Below are 19445 nucleotides of genomic sequence, written 5' to 3' on the forward strand. Positions count from 1 at the left end.
AGTTCAATACGAGAAAACCGCAAAACAATTGTGTCCGATAATGAACGCAGCGCCTCTTCATGACATCACTGGAGTGACAGGGCAGCCGCGTGTTGGGGGAGGAAGAAAGGAGGAGGAGGATCACCTCTCCACAAGTTGACTTTGCCGTTTTAGGGAGATTAGACTCAGCTTTCCGCAAACCCACCAAGAGCTGAGCAAAGACGGGAGAGGAGAGGGGACGCCTCGACTTCTACTGAATTCAGTAACCAATCTGTCCACGGGTCATGGCCGGTTCCGTGTAGCGGAGCGCGTTTTTATTTCGGGCGGATTCCCCCCGGTTTGTGCGCCTGCAGCCGAGCGCAGCTCTCACTGCGGCTCCAAAAGGGAAACCATATCTGGTCAAAGTATTCGTTGCTGTCACCCAGTAGAGCCGGACCGGCTATTAATAGCGCCGAAGGAGGTACGTAAATTGATGCAAAAGTTACTGTCTGCGAGCAATAAAGTAGTCAAATAGGTGAAGATGCTTTTCTAGTTGACGGTGTTGATTTTGCATGGAGAAAGTTTTATTCCAAAGCAGCAGCGCTTTAAGAGAGCGTCTTCTTGAAAATGTGTGGAAAAACTTTCACTTTATATGCCGGAAGTATATTTTTTTCTGCTTATCCGACAGGTTTGCAGTGTTTATAGAAATTAAACATATCTCTCCACAGCAAACTAATTCACGAGCAGTCATGATTTTTCTTTTGAGTTTGGATAAGCATATTGTTTCTTGTATATGGAGGAATATTCTTCCCATTCTCAATGTTTCATATTGGTTCACCATCAATATTCACCATATTTATTCCTAAATAATGTACATTTCAAAACGCAAACCTAACCACATGCATACAACCAGTGAAGTGAGGTAACCTTGATTAAACATGACATTTTGACCCCTATAGAACGCAGTCAAGTCCAAGAAAGCTCAGAGTACGTTTACATTTCACTCACCACACAAGTTATTATGACACATGAACCTTCGCTGGTCCCCAAAATGAACAAAACGCAAAGGAGTTTGCTGTTTTCAGAAACAAAAACTGACAACTTTGTTTGACAAAAGTTGGTGATGTGTACAGATGTTAGTCAATCTATCCACACTGTCACGATGTCACATATTGTTTTAATACCCACTGTTTATCTGTGAAATAGACACTTTAATGCAGAGGATAAGCTCTCTTATGCATGTTATGACATGCGGCTAACATAGGCGGACCAGTTGTCCCTCAGCTGTTTTCTATTTGAGAAATCTGTACAATTCAACAGCTGAAGTAATGCAGCATACTGACATAACATTGCTCCTTAACAGCTTCAGCTACAATTTAGGTGAATAAATTCCAGTTTTCCTGAGCATTTAATGATCTACTTAAGATATTTTAGTGATTGACCTCAATCGCAGCTTTTTTTAAAAGCAGAATTCACAAATGGCTTGTTTCCACTGAACGGTACACCATAGGTCGGTGTGGTTTGATACACTATTTTGTCCGTTTTCCGTCGGAAAAGCAACCCAAACAGCTGACCTGTACCGCAGTTGTTTGGGTCTGACTGGGACCTCTTATGTTGTAGGTCAGCAGAACAACGATGCAGTTATGGTAGATCTACTTGTGTCACACCACACAATTCATTGCTTGGGTTACCGGAAAACCCCACTGGTTGCGACAAGCGTGAGGAATACCAGTGCGTCATGTTTGCCGTCGCACTAATATGACACCATGTTAGGCATTTTGGTTTCGACTCCACCTGCCCAGAGAAAATCCAACTGATGGTGGAAACGCTCTCCTGAACGTGGCGGAGAAGGGCTTAGAAAATAATGTTTTTGGGATCATTGTGCTGTTGACACAACTCAACTGTCTCCAAGGTTCAACCATCTGACCCTCTCGCTCTCAGGCTAAAGGATGTTGGTGTTCAGGAACAGCTCAGAAGCAACACCGGCTTTTGCCTGACGTAAGCTAGAATCTGCTCAAACACTTCAGTCATAGCAGAGTAGATTGTTTTACATCACTGAGGGGTCCCTGAAGAAAAAGGGAGCTTCTGCTCTAAAATGAACACAGTCAAACATCGACACTCTGAAGGCTTCTCCAAGGTTGTTTTTTTTTGTCAGATGACCACGCTGTTTGTCCACCAGGACAAAAAGTGTTTGTCAATGAGGCCTTCAGTGTTGAGCATGGTGGTGGTTATATCATGCTGAGGGTTAGTTCAGCTGCCAGTAGTAGTGGTGCGTTACACAAAGTGGGTTGATAATGAAGGTGGACTGCTTCCGTATATTTAACTTCACCTCAAATAACAGCTTCATGAACAGACATAGTTGGCGGTTTCTAACAGTTGAAAATTTGCTCGTAGTGCATAAAAGACGAGTCCTTGCTAGAAGAAAATTAAACTCTTCTATTTCTGAAAAAACAAGTGGGCAAAATATCCAACCAAAATTACACCAAAAGACTTGATGATGGTTGCAAAATGTGGTAACACTTTATTTAACGGGGTCTGCATGAAACTGACACGACACCGTTATTAACATGGCATAGCACCTGTCAGGAACATGAAGTCTTTATGAATKTCTGACTGTCGTCATGAAGTGTCATTTGGTAAATAATGACACTTATAATGCATAGTTGCTCTAAATGTTGCATTGATACTCCATTAAAAGGGTCAACTTTGGACTAAAGTGACAGTTTGCAAAATCATGCAAAGATGGGACTTTTAATGCAACTTTGCATTAAAAGTGTCATTATTTACCAACTGACATTTCATGACAGCAGTCATAGACATTCATAAAGACTCCTTCATTTTCATGACAGATGTTATGTCAGTCTTATTATGCACACCCCATCAAATAAAGTGCACCCAAAATGTACATTTTCTTTGCAACTTGCTAAATGACACCTAACTAAAATGTAATGTGGGTTTATGTATTCATTTGAGCTTGAATATGTAACTCTAGAACTAGCATGCCATTCATACTGATGTATTTAAACATTTCCACTACGCTGCACCAAAGACACAGCTCTAGCAACGCAATTAAAAGCCACTTCACACAAAGACCACAATGAAATAGATTAACACAGCATTTTTCAGTTGAATCTGTCAACTAACAGAACTCCTTCACTGTTAGTTGACAGTCTTCTGACATTTAAACTCTCTTCCCGTCCAGTTTTCCTGCTAATTGAAAGTTTGCAAAAGCTTTTAACCCCTCTGATTACTGAAACATATCGGTATTTCATACAAGAAGAAAAATACTTCTGCTGTTGAAACCGTTTCAGACGGATCAGTCTATTCCAGTGTGGGTTTTGAGTTTGTGCGTCCTGTTTTGAAGCCGAGGCTTGTAGAAACTCAGACACAGGAGAGTGGTCTGTTTGATATCACCAGTGTCTTCCAGTAGAGTTGCAGACAGTGTTATTTGGACTCCAGCCCAGTTCTTGATCTTATGTTTTGGTAACATGTCCTCTCACTGATCTTGCAGAAAGCAGAACAAAATAAAGGTGGGTTTGACCCAGCTTCTCCTGACCATGGAAAAACACCTGCTGGCAGACAGAGAAAAATTTACAGCTTGAATCATATCTATGCTTATTTAATACAAAAAAAAAAATGCGATTAATAATTTACTGCAGACTCCAAAATTATCATGCAGGGACATATTTGTCAAGTGCATCTAAACACATCTCCCTTGCTGTAGCGTTTGAAGGAACCTTTGAAGATGGAAACAAATTAGTGGGTCTCCAAAGTCATCTTGGCAGGAAACACACTTTCACTCAGTGTGTTGTCTCTGTTTGGTTCAGCAAAGGAATAATTAGTAAACTCTCATTTGTTATAAATCCAGATTAGCTGGGCCAGGACGTTGGAGCTGCATTGGATATTTGTCATACTTAAAGCTACAGTTTGTGACTCTTACTAGAAAAAAAAAGTTTTTTTACATATTTGTTAAAAGAGCCAATATGGCGTGACTGTTATAAGACAGATACTCAGATAATCAAGCTGCTGCTACCTCTCCCTGAGCTATACAGAAATGCACCACTTTTGATCAAAAACAACCAATCACAGCTAGGAGGAAGGTCTTCACGCTCTCAATTATGCTTGTGTATGTGCTGCTCCATGTGCTAATGGCAGAGAAACAACTTACCATTCCAGGAAAGCCGTTTATCCACTGTCATGCTGACTAGCCTTAGTATTCATGACATTGCTAGCTGTCCAGAAGTCACTATAGCACAGCGGAGAGAAAGAGGGAGTGTGTGAGCAGCATGTACGCAACCGTGACTGACAGCGCTAAGACCCTCCTCCTGGTTCTGATTGGTTGTTTCAAACTGAGCTTTGTATTTCTGCAGTTAGAATTGGGAGAGGCAGGGCATGGGATTTACTTCACAGATTACCAGCCTCATGACAAAGTCATTGTTTTAAAAATATGTAAAAAAATAATCCATATTCTTCATAAAAGATATACACTGTAGCTTTAATAAGTAATGCAGTTGTTTACCTGAAGATGTTGCGACCCTTTAAGCGTAATCATAGTAATCATAGTGCTTCACACTGGATTCACACTCAGCAACAGGAGAAGGAAACTTGTGGCTTAGTGCCGTTCCCTGGTTGGGCACAACCTGGTTGGGGAAAACTGGAATTGAACCCACAACCTTTGAATTGCAAGATGGCTAGGCTTCCCATTGTGTCGCAGTTGCCTCAATTCTTTATAGTGTCTGTTTACGGTGTGTTTCAGGGGGGAGCACCATCTCAGTTTTCTGTTTTCTGTGTAGATTTTTATTAGTTACTCAGTAAATAACGAGCTACTGCAGATACGATGATGATAATTAAAAGTATCCAAAGCACCGTTCTCCTGAACCTTCTTGCCTCTGCTGCTTACAGCTGTTGCACCATCCCAGTTTGGACACCTTTTGGTCTCAGCCTACCGTTGRCGTGAGTGAGCGTCACTGAGGTGAATGTAAATTTTTGTTTTTATTTTTTGTTTTTGGTGTTCTTTCCAAATTCCAGGTACTTGATCTGTATTTTTTATTTTTTTTTTTTGCCTCTTTCCAGTCCACTGCCTCCATCATTCTAGATATTTTCAAATTGAGTCCACATTCTCCAGCTCAGTTGTCTTTTTAGTCTCTCTGGTTCGGGGGAGGTTGTGGAGGTGAGGATGCAGTTTGAATATGTTTCGTCAAGATGAACTCGTATATAATTTCCAATTGCTTATATGTGAGATCTTCTCGTATTGAAATTGACGCTGTTTGTTTCCAGGTGTGCGGCTCATCATGTCGCTGTTGAAGAAGGAGATGGACAAGTACAGGGACATAGACGAGGACGAGCTGCTGAAGAAGCTGTCGGAGGAGGAGCTGCAGCGGCTAGAGGACGAGCTGGAGGAACTCGATCCTGACGTGGGTTTATAACGAAGAGAGTCATATTATTTTCTCTTCACTGCAAAGTTATGGGGTCACGCTGTCTTAGAGCAACCTCCTTTTTTTTCTTTTCAATTAGAATACTGTGAAGCTGGTTATTTTGATTTTTTTACTAGATGAACTACACACAGTAAGAACAATAATATGGAAAAAGTACAAACTTTATTCCTCTCATTCTTAAGTTTGTGGTTGACATGTAAGGAAAAAAAAGAAAACTGCGAAAAAGATGTATATATACTTTTGCCAGAGTTGTTGAAGATTGTTCTAGATTGTTCTTATTGTCGTGTGTACGGCCGCAGAAAATACAATGCATCATGGGTAACTGTGTTGTCTTTGTGCTAATAGCATTTCTGCATGCACTGTTACTTATCGTGAGCTATGGCTGTGAGGGGAGCTATATTAGCTTTCAGATGGATGTCTCGCTGCKTGTGAAGAGACAGGAGCCCCCGCTCCATGCCAAGGGAATGACTGGTGGGGCTCAGGGTGGAGGACTGCGCATGTGTGTTAGTGAGACGGATGCCAGCGGTGAGCAACTGCAGGGGCTTCCATGACGTAAACAGGACGACGCGCGCGCCTGGATTTTGTTTGTGCGCGTTCGTTCGGATGGTCAGGGGCGCACACAACGCTGAAGTGTCCGTTTGATGTGACGTAGAGAGACACTGTCCTGCATCACTTCTGGTAAAGACTCTGAAAAAGTCCCACGTAGGACAAAAAAAAAAAAAAAAAAACACAGCAACAACTCTGCCAGCTGTTTTGACTGAACATGAGCGCAATAATACTGTCATCAGGAGAACATTGAGTACACGTGTTGTCTTACTGTTGGACGTCTAGACTTGGCTCGGCTCTTTGTGTTTATAGCTAATGAAACATGCTGGTTTATTTACTGCTGCGGATACTTGGTGTTCTTTGGTTAGGGCTCAAGGCAAAAGCAACTTTTATTTGCCGGCTAACATGGGTGATTTTGTTGACATAAAAATTTAATCCATCAACATTCTTGCCTGTGGGGTGGATTCATAAAGTTACACAGTCAAAAATTTGCATCAATGATTTGAGTTATTTAGCCTGGAATAATGGGTTTGTCTTTTAAAGTCATATTATTAATTCATTTATAAATGCCACAGTTAAATATTTAACTAAAATCATAAATATTTAGTTCCAAACTAAATGTTTAGTTAGGTTGTTAAATATTTATCTTCAAACTAAATATTTAGTTGGCATGTTACATTTTTTTCTTCAAACTAAATATTTAATTAGCATGTTAAATTTTTTTCTTCAAACTAAATATTTAGTTAGCATGTTAAATTTTTTTCTTCAACTTAATGTTTAGTTAGCATGTTACATATTTATCTTCAAACCAAATATTTGGTTGGCAAATTAAATATTTAGCTTCAAACTAAATTTTCAGCTAAAATGCTAAATATTTAGTTCAAAACTGAATATTTAGTTAGCATCCTAAATATTTAGTTTAAAACGGAATATTTTGCTAACATGAAAATTCACTTGCTGAAAACAAGAAGTGGACGGTTGCTAAGGGGGACGCGCCTACCTGTCCCTACCTGTTTTCCATACGGTTTAGAAGAACTCTGTTCACTCCAGCATTCTCTCTGGAATCTTATTAAAGAGATCGTTATTGGTTTTTAAACCATCCTGGGTTTTTTTGTTCTTTTTAAACCTTGTTAAACCTTGATACCGGGAACTGGCCCATGCCTGCTGCTGGCAGGCTCGGTGAAGGATTTAGCTGTGTAAGATGAGAGAAACAGATTCTACTGTTGTTAAAAATAAGTTGGTACCGAGGCTCGTCATCCGGAGCCGAGAGCACCAAAGAAAGGTCGGCAGGAACATGTGCCTCTCACCGACTGCGCACTGCTCGGGAAGTTCTTGAAAATCTTTTGTCGCAATATTGTTGCTCCACGCCGGCTTTTATTTAGAGGAATAGCCCCGAGGGTAGACTGAGGGAGACAGAGAGAGAGAGAGGCAGACCGGGCTGCATGGAGGCTTGGGAGTGCTGAGAACTGTGATAAGATACGGAGCTATAAGTAGAGCCTCCAAGAGATCTGGTTTTCACTCTTGGTCCATCATGAAAAAAACTAATGTGCCGTAACGGTGTGGGAAACTCCTTGATCCCTCCGCTGGGCAGAGGAAAGATAAGAGGAAGATTGATGGGGGAGTTATATTTACTAGCAGTTTCTGTTTTGTATCCTACTTTTCTGGCAGTTTGATTTTCTTTTGATTTGTGGATGGACGAGGTTGTGGCTGTTTTGTTTTTTTGTTTTTTTTTAGCCTTTCCGGTGTGAGTGGTCATTATCATTTATATCTGTTATCATGCCAAGAGTGTGAGAGCGGTTGCTATTAGAGGGTAAGAAACAATAAAACAATAAGAATAAAAACAGAAATAAAACAATAAAAGAATAAAAACAATAAGAGCCAGGAGGAGGAGCGTTTTGCGCTGACAATCAGTTTTGGGTAAGCGTTGCTAAATGTGTTTTGGGTAAGCGTTGCTAAATGTGCTAATGGCGGAGAAGCAACTTACCGTTACAGGAAAACTGTTTTTCTGGCGTAGCCTAGCACAGAGCAAGGGTCAGGGTGTACACAAGTGTGATTGCCAGCGTTAAGACCCTCCTCCAGGCTCTGATTGGTTGTTTCTGACCGGAAGTGGTGTATTTCTGCAGATGTCAATAGGACCACGGAGAAGATGAGGAGCTGGATTATCCAACAGATTGTCATGACATAGCGACAGCTTTAACAAATATGTACAAATAAAAACATTGTCTATAAAGGTTACATACTGCTACTTTTAACACTTCAGCAATACTAGTAGAAAAACAAGAAAACCGTCTTCTTCTCTCAGAAGACGACTTTCTCACTGATCTGAAAAAAAGACAAGTTTTAAAACAATCTAGATTTCCCTTCCTGCCTAGAATGCGTTGCTGCCTGCCGGCCTTCGACAGAAGGACCAGACCAAGAAATCACCAACAGGAACATTTCAGAGAGACGACCTGCTGGCCCATCTGGAGAAGCAGGCCAAGGAGCATCCTGACAGAGAAGACCTGGTGCCGTTCACCGGCGAGAAGAGAGGTAGGTACCACCGTTTCCTTTAAAGAAACCATTAATCCTTTTACAACAGCAAAGCAGACTTCTTTGAACTTTGGATTTTTATCAGAAGAAACAAAACATCTTAGGGTCTCAACCTGTTGGGATATTTCATGTCTTCTTTTGCAACCAAAATCTGCTTAAGTATTAGTAAAACATTTACTGTGCAGCTACAGCTTCACGTCGGTTCAGGTAAACACGCAACCTTCTTTCAGACGGTTTGATATGGTTGTTTTGTTCTGGTGCCACAGTGCAGCAAATGGCTTTGTCTGAAACTCTTTCGCACCTTCCACAGGAAAGGCGTGGGTGCCAAAACAGAGGGTGGACCCCATCATAGAGAACGTGACCCTGGAGCCGGAGCTGGAGGAAGCCCTGGCCAGTGCCTCCGATGCAGAACTCTGCGACATTGCAGGTAGTTCATCCCGACACGGACCCTAACCCCTCTAATGCAACACCTCAGAAATGTCCTCCACACACTGACTCTGTAATGAGTAATGAAGACGTCTTTGGCCTTTCCAGCCCTTGTTTCCCCTCACATTAACTCTTCATTTCTCCATTTCCTTTAGCATTCCTTCCATCTTCCCTCCTCATTCTCCCCTTCATCTCTCCATCGGTTTCACCATTTTCTCCTTATCCTACTTCTGCTGGATCTCTGTCCACTAACTGAGCTGCGTTCTGGGTATTTAATGACACCGCTCTGTGTTTGCATGGAATATTTGAGGATCCCTCTCCTGTTAATGAGGTTTTTCTGTTAACTAAAATACTGCGTCCTAGTAAACAGTGGCACTATGTTTACTAGACGTGACACATTTGTTGATGCGTGAGCAAACAATGTTTGGCATGAAAAATCTTGATTATTTTCATACCCCTGCAGTCACATTTAATCTCGATCTGCATTTCATACCGATAGTTAAGCCCAAACCTACTCACACCCCTGATAGATTTAGGTTCAAGCTAATGTTTAGATTTTTTTGGAAGATGTTTCTTCTGGTTGGAAGTGATGTTGATGATGAAATTAAACCTGATCTGTGGAAGTGGCTAACGATTAGGGTGATGGCAAAGAAGCCTTCCAACCTCAAGGACCTGCAGGTTCACCATTGAGGATAAATCATCAAAATAAACAAGGAAAAGTGCACAAAGCTATGAGCCATTAAAAAACAGGTTTGATTGTTTTGATAACATAAAACAAAATCTGTTTCTGATTGAGGACGGCACAAATTATTTGCGGCCAGCATTTCTGAATTGAAAACGTTGTGTTTTGTCGATATACAGTTTTGGATTAAATTCTGATGAGTTAATAACAATAAATTGCAATTAACAACATTTTTTACACTAAAAAAGTGCAGTAACTGAGTTTTTAGTGACTTAAAATTTATGATGTTAGCCCCTGACAGCTTTTTGCATAAAAATGTTTTTAATTGACTGAAGAAAAGCATCAGTCAATACAACTACATTTGTTTTAGTGAGTCCTACGTTTCAGTTTTTTCTCAAAGTTCTTTTCAGGCTAAAAATGATTTAACGCATTATTTTTTTTTTTTTGTTCGTGCATGCACTTATCCATCTCATCTGTCTGCCATTCACATTTTTTGTCTCTTGTCTTTAGACAAACAAAAACCAAAAGCCCAAAAAAAATTGTTTTAAAAGGATTTTTAAAGCGTTTTACATTTGAATCTGGAAAAGCATGTAAATAAGTTTTGGAGTTTGCTCCAAGATGGAAGTGCTTTTGGCCTTTTCATCTATCAGATTTATCACTGTATTGATTTTTATTTTGGCGTCTTCTGCTTTTTCAGCTATCCTGGGCATGCACACCCTGATGAGCAACCAGCAGTACTACGAAGCGCTGGCCAGCAGCACCATAGTCAACAAGCAAGGCCTCAACAGTATGTAAAACACACGCACACACACACACACACACACACACACACACACACACATACACACACACACACACACACACACACACACACACACACACACACACACACACACTGTATGTACAAACTCACTTGAAGTTTATTGTATTGGATGGAAACATTCGCGACAGGACCAGCTTTTATCTGACACAAACACGTTTATGTGGCGCCTGGCAGAGAAACGCTGACGAGAGCAGGCGTGGATTTAAACGAAACAATCAGTCAGTCAGAACGACGACACCGACTTTAAAATAGACAATCATCTTTAGCTCTTTGGGGGGGGGGTTGCCTTTGTTTCGGGCTCAAATCCCACATGTTTTCTCCTGGAAAAGAGAAAAGACTATACTGAGTCATCTGTTTACATTGAATTTTATAAACTACTGTACAGATTTTCTTCGTCATTTGGACGTGAACACGCTTCGAAACCCGTTGTATATCTTCTGAGGAGACGCTTTGTGTTGGTCTTCCTCAGCTTTGAGCCGTGTGAGAGCTTAACACTTCCAAATGTATTCATCAGATAAACAAATCCGTATCCAAACCGCCAGCTGAAAGTGTTGGTCACGAAGGTTTTCAAATGAACAGTGATAAATGGGAGGGAACAGGAGAATTATTGACTTATTTTAGGCTGGTAATCCCAATGTGTTTGTTATAAACTTAACTGTAATAAAGAAATAAAAAATGTGGCTTTATGGTTTGGATGGGACCCTCTTCCCAAAGCATAATGAATTCATTGAGTAAAGAATATCTTATTCTTTGTGTAACAAAAACAGTTTTTAATTTCTTTACAGCCACAGCAGCTAATCTCGTGTTGCCTCCCAGGTGTGATCCAGTGTACCCAGTATAAACCAGTCCCCGACGAGGAGCCCAACTCCACTGACGTCGAGGAAACATTGATGAGGGTAAAGAGGAACGATCCTGACCTGGTGGAGGTCAACCTCAACAACATAAAGGTGGGAAGGTTTCATCACACGCAATAACAACAACCGACCACATGGTCGAAAAATCCACTGTGCAACATTTACAGACAGTTTGAAAAAAAAAAAAAAAGAAGAAAAAGGCAAAATGTATTCTATACATTGTTCTCCAAATTAGAGAATTTTTCTTTTGAAAAAACACCAAGTCCTACAATTATACTATCAAAATGAAATATTATCTGATTTTATATCCATCTGCACAAAAATAGGATACAATTGATTTTCCAAAATAATGGATTTAAACTATTTAAATAAACATTTTGCTGTTTCGTATTGTCTCTAATTAATTAGCGTTAATTAATCTAAAACAAAGACAGAACCCTGGTCAAATGTAAACATTTTAAACTGAGATAATTTCAGTTTTAATGGATATGTGTCGTAATTTTAATGTTTTCTTTTTAATTAATGCTTCAGGTTTCTAACTGAAGCATTGTCAATGTCCATTTGTGACAAAACCTGTATTTTGGACAACTAAAATTCTGCTAGAGTTCAGGTTGACGCTGCAACTTCTGTAAGCCTCCCTTCCCTCCACATGGTCGGTGTTTTTAAATTGGTTTAACTGCACGGCTGTATCGTGACTGTCAAAGTGTAGACCCAGTTTTTATGTCGGTAAAGTGTTTTAAATTTAAACCGGTGGACAGGCTGGTTGTACATCTATTTGTGTTTGAAACTTCTTGCAAGTCGTCTTGCTCAAAAATGCAATGTGTTGCTGTTTCACTGTGTTCTCCTTGTTACCCAGAATATCCCCATCCAAATACTGAAGGCTTATGCCGAAGCACTGATGAAGAACACCGTGGTGGAGAGGTTCAGCATTGTTGGAACAAGGAGCAACGACCCTGTAGCATTTGTAAGCCTTTGGGGATTTCACCTAAATAGACACAGAGTAACATCCCTTTACAGCAAAAGGTTAACTGAGTTCCTGCACCGTTTCTCCTCAGGCACTGGCAGAGATGCTGAAGGTGAACTCAACTCTGAAGAGTCTGAATGTCGAGTCAAACTTCATCACCGGGGCTGGAATCCTGTCCCTGATCGAATCACTGCAGAATAACGCCACTCTACTGGAGATTAAAATCGACAATCAGGTACCAGCCGACTCCCGCATGCCACTCACCGCGGGCGGATTCACTTTACACAAGCCATTTGTACCACTTCAGTCTAATGCCTTTTAGATTACATAGTGATGTGTCACGCTGACTCACTCGTTGACGATTTTTCATAACATGCCTCGGCATTTGTTCTTTTTCCATATTTATCACTTAGAAAGCAGGAGGCGAAGGGAAACGCTACCTTTTTCTGCCATCTCTTGTGTTTGTACTAGAGACAAACGCAAAAAATTGGAGGGAAGATTAAAAAAAAAAGTCCAAAAATTAAAAAGAAAAAATTGGGTAACACTTTATTTGACGTGGTGTGCATAAGGTTGACACAACACCGTCATAAATTACATAACATAGCTGTCATGAACATGAAGAAGTCTTTATGAATGTTTGACTGTTGCATGAAGTGTCATTCGGTAAATAATGACACTTTAATGCAAAGTTGCTTTAAAAGTTGCACTAAAACTCAATTAAAAGTGCCAACTCTGCATTAAAAGTGTCATTATTTACCAAATGGCAACAGTCATAACCATTAATAAAGACTCCTTCATGTTCATAACAGGTGTTATGTCATATTTATGACAGTGTCTCGTCAGTCTTATGAACACCCCTTCAAATAAAGTGTTACCAAACATTTATTATTTTTTAAAATACATTTTTTTATTACATTTTTTTATTCAAATCTAATCTGTTTTTCAAAAATTATTATAAAACGTAAGTTGCTCAGATGTATGAAGTAATGTTTTGACATGTTATTTGCCATGCTCTTCTGTCTTATACATTTAACAAAGCCAGTTAAATTTATAAAACTATTTTGTTCCTCAAGCTAGCATAGTTAGCATAGCTAGCATAGTTAGCGTAGCTAGCATGGTTAGCAAAGCTAGCAAGCGTGAAATGAACAAGTTTCTGACAAGCTGTAAAAAATCTAATGCTGCGTTACGCACGTGTTACGCACGTCAAAAACGCATCTGACGCTTCAAGTTCGACACGTGTGCACTTTTGGTGCGTTCACACCAAATGCATTTTGTAGGGTCAGGCGCGTCTGGTTTACACTAAAGTCTATGTAGACAGTTTGGAGCGTTGGACGCGTTGAGGGCGTCCAACGCTCCAAACTGTTCAAATCGTACCTGACAAGACGCTCTAAACGCACCAGCGGGCCCTCAACGTGCATCCACATAGACTTTGAATGTAAACCAGACAAAAAACGCATTTGTGAACTGTGGGGGTGTGTTTAATATAACATATTACATATTTTCTTATGATTAAAAGTCGGGATTGTGATGAACAAAATTCTCTTCAAAAATCTGATTAACAATGTCATATCACCTGATGATAAAAATCTTTCTCCATGAATTCATTGCTAACTAAAATCAGAAGGTATGAGGCAGAATTTAGGCTAAATGAAAGTAAAAATGATTGAATAGTGAATAAAAGTGGGAAAAAAAGTTTTAAAAGTTGATGATTACACAATTTGAAGCATTGAGTTTGTGAGTTTGTAAAGGGAATTCCCAATCAGAAACTAGTGCTTGCTTTGGATGTCAATGGTTTCTTAACCCCTCTTCTTCTTCTTCTTCTACTTCTCCTTCTTCTCCTTCTCCTTCTTCTTCTTCTCTCCCTCCCTCCAGAGCCAGCCACTGGGAAACAAAGTGGAGATGGAGATAGCCAGCATTCTGGAGAAAAACACCACCTTGTTAAAGTTCGGCTATCATTTCACTCAACAGGGCCCGCGCCTGCGAGGCTCCAACGCCATGATGAACAACAACGACTTGGGTGGGTTTTACACAAACATCGCATGTAGGATCCATCACTACACTTTGCAAACACGGGCGTTTCAGGGAAAGTAAAAGTTGTGATGCACATGCTGGACTTGGCAGACCCTTAAAACCCGAGCTGCTTATGTAACCCCGTTCAGTCTGTCAGCAGTGTGTTGCATTTGGCAGTGTTGGCTGATGCGTGTGTCAGTGCCGCTGACACCTTATCTCCACTCTATCTGCTGGAGTCCTACTTCAGAGCCCAATAGGAGAGCGGCAGTGATATCATCAGTTGGTAACTCGGTTGGGACGGCCAATGAAAACAGAGCCTTCCCAAGTCGTGACATAAGAACTAAGAAAAGACAGAAGAGAACAAAATGTAACAAGGAAAGGAACTGTTTTCTGCCCTCTTGCAAGTCATTTGACGGATTACTTTATATAAACACTTGGATTTAGACTTCATGGTGTCAGTTAGCAAACACCCTTTTTAGGTTTGTTATGTGAATCTTTTAAGTTTAAGTGTTTCCGTCTGCCATAATTAATGTTGTTTTTCCTCCGCCGCCACCTCGTCGCCGCCATCTTAAAGCCCGGGTCGTCAGGTCAGAATCGGACGGCTCCTTCACCTTCACTCTGTCCGTTCCTGAGCTGGAGAGAGCCTTTGGAAAAAAGTTCAAGTGCAAGACTAAGTAAAACCAAAGACACGCAAATGAGACGCAGACGCCACGGTGTGCAGTCACTCAGCTTTCCCTTTCTTCTGCCGCCAACTCCTCTCGCTTTCTTTTTTTTTGTTTTTTTTTACGCTGCCAGTTCCTCTGCCACCTTCTGAGCTTTTCTGCTTCGCCTCCCCGCAGCGCCTCCCATTGATCCTTTTCTCTTTAATGATTCTGTTGTTTCCGGCTTTTCAAGAGCGTCAGAACAATCCCACTTAATGATGCAGCTTCTGGATGCCTCGTCTTCTCAGGCTTTATTGCTGATCTGCATCACTTTTTTACTTGGCTTTTCTGCGGAAATTTTGCTTTTCAAAGACATCTAAAGACGTCTCTTCTGTTCTGCTGTGGGTTTTTCCCACCTTTCTGTTTTCTTTATGTGCTCGGTTCACTCTGTTCATTTACATTCCTGGTGCGCTCGGTACCCCAAAACCGGATTACCCTTTGGATAGTAGTTCTTCTTCTTCTTTGATGTTTCTTTGGCGGTTGGCAAACAACAAAATTGACTTTTGGATAGTTATTTGTGGATGCTGGTCATCTGTTTTTGTAATAAAAATCGTATAAATGAGTCGTTGGTCTTGTGTTTAGCTTCAAGCATACAAACTCTTACCCACTCACACTGACATCTGTCTATAATCCGAGATTGGGTCTCAGTCTACGCAGTCTGCCACACTACTCAGATCATTGTGGTGGATCCCCCCCACCCCAACCCATTGAATTCTGGGTATTTTCCTGGTGGGATCTGTCTGTAAAGCTTTCAAACAGAGGAAACCTGGAAGCAATCTGATCAAATGCCTTTCATCTATGGCAATCGTTAACATCTCCGTTACCGAGGTGACGGTACCTGGAGCAAAATCCCCAGAAATTAAATTTTAATAATGATAATAATGCAATTTTTATACAAAGTAGAAATGTTGCAAAAGTCATTTTGCTGCACTTTCTTCGTGCACAATGATGATAAAAGAAGTTCTGAGTCATTAGCGCTACGTTGGACATTATTTTGTTGGTATGTAACCCTGAGGATCATCATGGCACCAGTTGTTCAAAGGGTGTTCAACTTTCAGCTCCTTTCAAAATAAAACCTTTTGTCCGTGTTGTTTTTCTCTATATTTTCTGGTCAGTATCTCACATTTCTCTTTTTTTTCCAAAACTTCTATTCCTCTGTTTCTGTTTTCCCACTGCCCAGTTTCAGAGTTTTTTAAAATTTCTTTCTTTGAAAGATTCTCTGCTGTTTCTTTTCTGCAAATGACAAAATGCAATTTGAAATGTCTCTGCTTTAATATAAGACCTTTCTTGATGCTCTTTCAAACTCTTCCATGTGTTTTGCAGAAGGCTTGGTTTATTCAGAATGAGGTGCACTCATCACTTTGTACATTTTCTCATTCATTTGGTCCAATCTGATCAGAGCAGCTTCTTCAAGCTTCTTGCTGTGTCCTCTACATAACCTGTGGCAAACTGCAAATAAGACTTCTTATATTTTTTTTTCTAAACAAAAAGGCTTTCTTCTTCCCTCCTTTCCATACAGGCCAGATTTGTGAAATTCACATCTGGCTTATCTTTGTAACTCTGAGTTGTTCTCTCCGTCTGCAGTAAGAAAGAGAAGGCTTGAGGGAGGACCCATCTTCCCAAAGTGTCGGACAAATGTGTAAAAAAAAAACCCAAACAAACAAACAATGGCTACCTTCATCCTCCTCCAATCGTCCATGACCTCCACCATCAGCCTCCTCATCGTTTGGTAAATCTTGTGAAAATAATTATTTTGTGCATCTGGATTGGCTAAGACCTTAAAAGCAGCAGCTCTCTGTGCTCACCAACCAGGAGATGCACGCTTTGTCAGTAATAAGAGTCTAGTTTTGAAAATAAATGGCCTTTTTATTTTCCTGTTCGTGACATCAGTGTTGTTATGTTTTGTAAAAGGGATGTGATGCCATTAATGTTACTTCTCTTCAGTTTTCTTGTCAACTTAGTTGTATATTCTTTAAAGACAACGATGAAGCTCAGACTTAACAGATAATAAAAATATACAGAAGAATTGTTCTAAAAATCTGAGGTGGCGCATCATTTTTGTGTCAGATGCTCCGTTATGCACATATTTCTGCGGTTTTAAAGCTTTCTATTTTGAGACGTGTCACTTTATATGTACCATATTTATTTGAGAAAAACCTGGTAAAACATTTAAAGCTATAAAAACAACTTGTTTTTTAATGAAAAGAATCGCTTTCTTAAATTTGTCTGGAAGGCGATGCAACTTTCTGTCCTTACCGATATAAAAAATGCTTCAGGAGAAAAAAAATGCATTTCTGAATGGATTCAGGTAACTTTTGGTTTGGTGAATAACTTTTATTTTTTATTTTTTAGTACTTCCTGTTTCAAAAGATATTTATATGCATCTGTAACTGGTTTGCTATAATTTTCAGGATGCCCCAAAGAAAATACCTTTTTTTTACCATCAAAAACTTTAGTTCCCTCTATTTCAATTGTAAAAAGTACAGAGCAACTCTAAATCAGTGGGAATGTCTCGTTGTAACATAAGATGAAAATTGGAAGGTTATCAACCCAACTAATAATTTGTAAAGCTCTAGTAAAACCCACAGATGCATGTGATCATAAATGACAAGCTGCGTTCATAATTCATGTTTTAGATTCAGTTTTACCCAGCATAGTTCCTAAGGAAGATAATCCATGTATTCTCAAATTCACATTACTGCTTTGTTACCAGCTTGTATGATTCAACGAATGTTAAAAATGGATGTAAACATTTGTAACCGAGTGCTAAACGTCAAAAAGCACTCGACTTTGAACACTTTACTGCTCTGTTCCTTTTTTTTTTTTTTTTGTGGTTTAGTGCTTGACTGTTTTTCTTTTTTAAATGTAGAACGCACAGTTGTTAGTTGAAAGTGTCTATGAGTTTAATAAAGTTTGAGATTTAGTTTTGTTGCATGTTCATTATTTAATTCAGAATAGTCTTTGTCCTCCACGTGTAAGCTGCTGGGTCTGACATTAAGACCAGAGTAACACCTGGTGGCAGAATGGAGCAATAGCACTGTTATGTTTTTCACTCTTTAGTTTACCATGACCTCATCAAAAACTCATGCTCTACACTGTTTTAAACTAATAAAACTGCAACAGATTTCTGCACAAGTTCTCCAATTCACCGTGCTTAAAAATGAGACTTATCCTGAAATTACTTTCGGGTAGATTAGTACTTTGAAAAATGTCAAAACTTTTCCATTTGGACCGTATTAGCTGTAAGAAACTGGTCCTGTGTTTTTTCAGTGTTGCAAAACCAAAGGCGTTCTCTTTGCAGACTTTTCAAGTAAGTCATACACGGTCAGTTTTTATTTTTTATTTTTTATGTATTTATTTTTCTATTGCTACTCCCATAAATTTAAAATCTGTTGCAAACAAGACAGCCTAATCCTAAGATTATCTTTTTATGAACCCCAATAAACCCCTGTAAATATTTACATCAGTCTTTCAAAAGCATGTAAAGCATGCTTTTGAAAGACTTGAAAGCAAATGCTGAACTCAATTATGGTCTGATACATGATTATTTGAAATTATTACATTTTGGTAAGTTGTACTGGCATAGAGTGATTCACAGGACTTTGGCCCCCAACTGCCCCTATTATGTCCTTAAAATCAAACTTATGAAAAGTAATTGTTTGTTTGACGTGATGCCTTTTTTGCCTTGAAATTCAATACTAATTTGGCAAAAAAAACCAACAAAAAAAAAAACATTGTAAATATAATCTTAGGTCCCTGAAAAACTAAATTCCGGCCCTGCGTCAAACACCGCCTGCCTTCCTGTACGCATCCGGAAACGGTGGCGTCTCACGAGCACATTTACTCGTCTACAACCCGAAAGTGTGGATCCACCGAGGCGCCCAAACTCTCCCAGGTGAATTCGGCTTTTCCAGGTGAGGTTTTAACACACAAAGTTTAAGTCCAAATAAGTTCGCAATGAACGAAATGTCTGCCGAAGATGACAGACTGTGGCGGGTTAACACGTCCATTAGCGGCTTGGCAACAATGACAATGATTTCAGAGAGCATTGGCATATTTCCCCATTTAGTTTTGTTAGCAAAAAACACAAGAACAGTTAATGAATGGTTAAAATATGAAAAATGTTCGGGGTTGAAGTTTTGCCGTCGACTATATCAATATTACAGAACAACAGCCACGTCAGATAGAAAATGACAGAAAAAACATGTTTTGTTTTTTTTGTCTGACATCTCCATTCGGTAAAGTTACTCGCAGTTAGCTGAAGATTCAAGAATTGAAAGAGTTGCTATGCTCCATTATATGATCTAAGTAAAAAGTACAGTAAAACTACTCCTACTCTGTGAGCAGGATTTTAAGTCTTTATTGAACCTCCCAGAACCCTCACGCCCCAAAAAGTATTTCATGTACCGTAAATGATTATCCAAGTTTTATTAAACAACTAGCGCACAGAAATCTCTTTTCTTGATTTTTTTTTCTTTTTTTGGCAGGAAATGTCTAAGTCCTTTCCAATTTATGGA

At 39.7% G+C, this 19445-nt stretch overlaps 1 protein-coding gene across 3 annotated transcripts; it reads left to right on the plus strand.

Annotated features, from left to right (window-relative positions):
* The first annotated feature begins 96 nt into the window (after positions 1 to 96).
* On the plus strand, positions 97 to 17851 carry tmod1 (tropomodulin 1). 3 transcript variants are annotated; one of them, XM_008415666.2, is made up of 13 exons: positions 97 to 439; positions 4861 to 4930; positions 5032 to 5128; positions 5236 to 5372; positions 8312 to 8468; positions 8779 to 8895; positions 10274 to 10363; positions 11216 to 11346; positions 12110 to 12217; positions 12309 to 12452; positions 14090 to 14234; positions 14802 to 14940; positions 16513 to 17851. In XM_008415666.2, the coding sequence occupies exons 4-12, from the start codon at positions 5250 to 5252 to the stop codon at positions 14903 to 14905; spliced, it is 1119 nt and encodes a 372-aa protein (XP_008413888.1). In that variant the 5' UTR covers positions 97 to 439; positions 4861 to 4930; positions 5032 to 5128; positions 5236 to 5249; the 3' UTR covers positions 14906 to 14940; positions 16513 to 17851. The 3 variants fall into 3 exon arrangements, with proteins under 3 accessions (XP_008413888.1, XP_008414062.1, XP_008414134.1); XM_008415840.2 differs by having other exon boundaries at positions 4861 to 4911; XM_008415912.2 differs by lacking the exon at positions 14802 to 14940 and having other exon boundaries at positions 98 to 439.
* The last annotated feature ends 1594 nt before the right edge of the window (positions 17852 to 19445 follow it).

Source organism: Poecilia reticulata, linkage group LG1 (assembly GCF_000633615.1).
Source record: "Poecilia reticulata strain Guanapo linkage group LG1, Guppy_female_1.0+MT, whole genome shotgun sequence".
Classification (NCBI taxonomy): Eukaryota; Metazoa; Chordata; class Actinopteri; order Cyprinodontiformes; family Poeciliidae; genus Poecilia; species Poecilia reticulata.

Excerpts from the sequence above, each read along its gene's own strand:
- tmod1 (XM_008415666.2), top strand. The coding sequence starts at position 5,250 with ATGTCGCTGTTGAAGAAGGAGATGGACAAGTACAGGGACATAGACGAG. Across the intron at positions 10,364-11,215 it reads CAACAAGCAAGGCCTCAACA|GTGTGATCCAGTGTACCCAG; the intron begins GTATGTAAAACA and ends GTTGCCTCCCAG. Across the intron at positions 12,453-14,089 it reads AGATTAAAATCGACAATCAG|AGCCAGCCACTGGGAAACAA; the intron begins GTACCAGCCGAC and ends CCCTCCCTCCAG.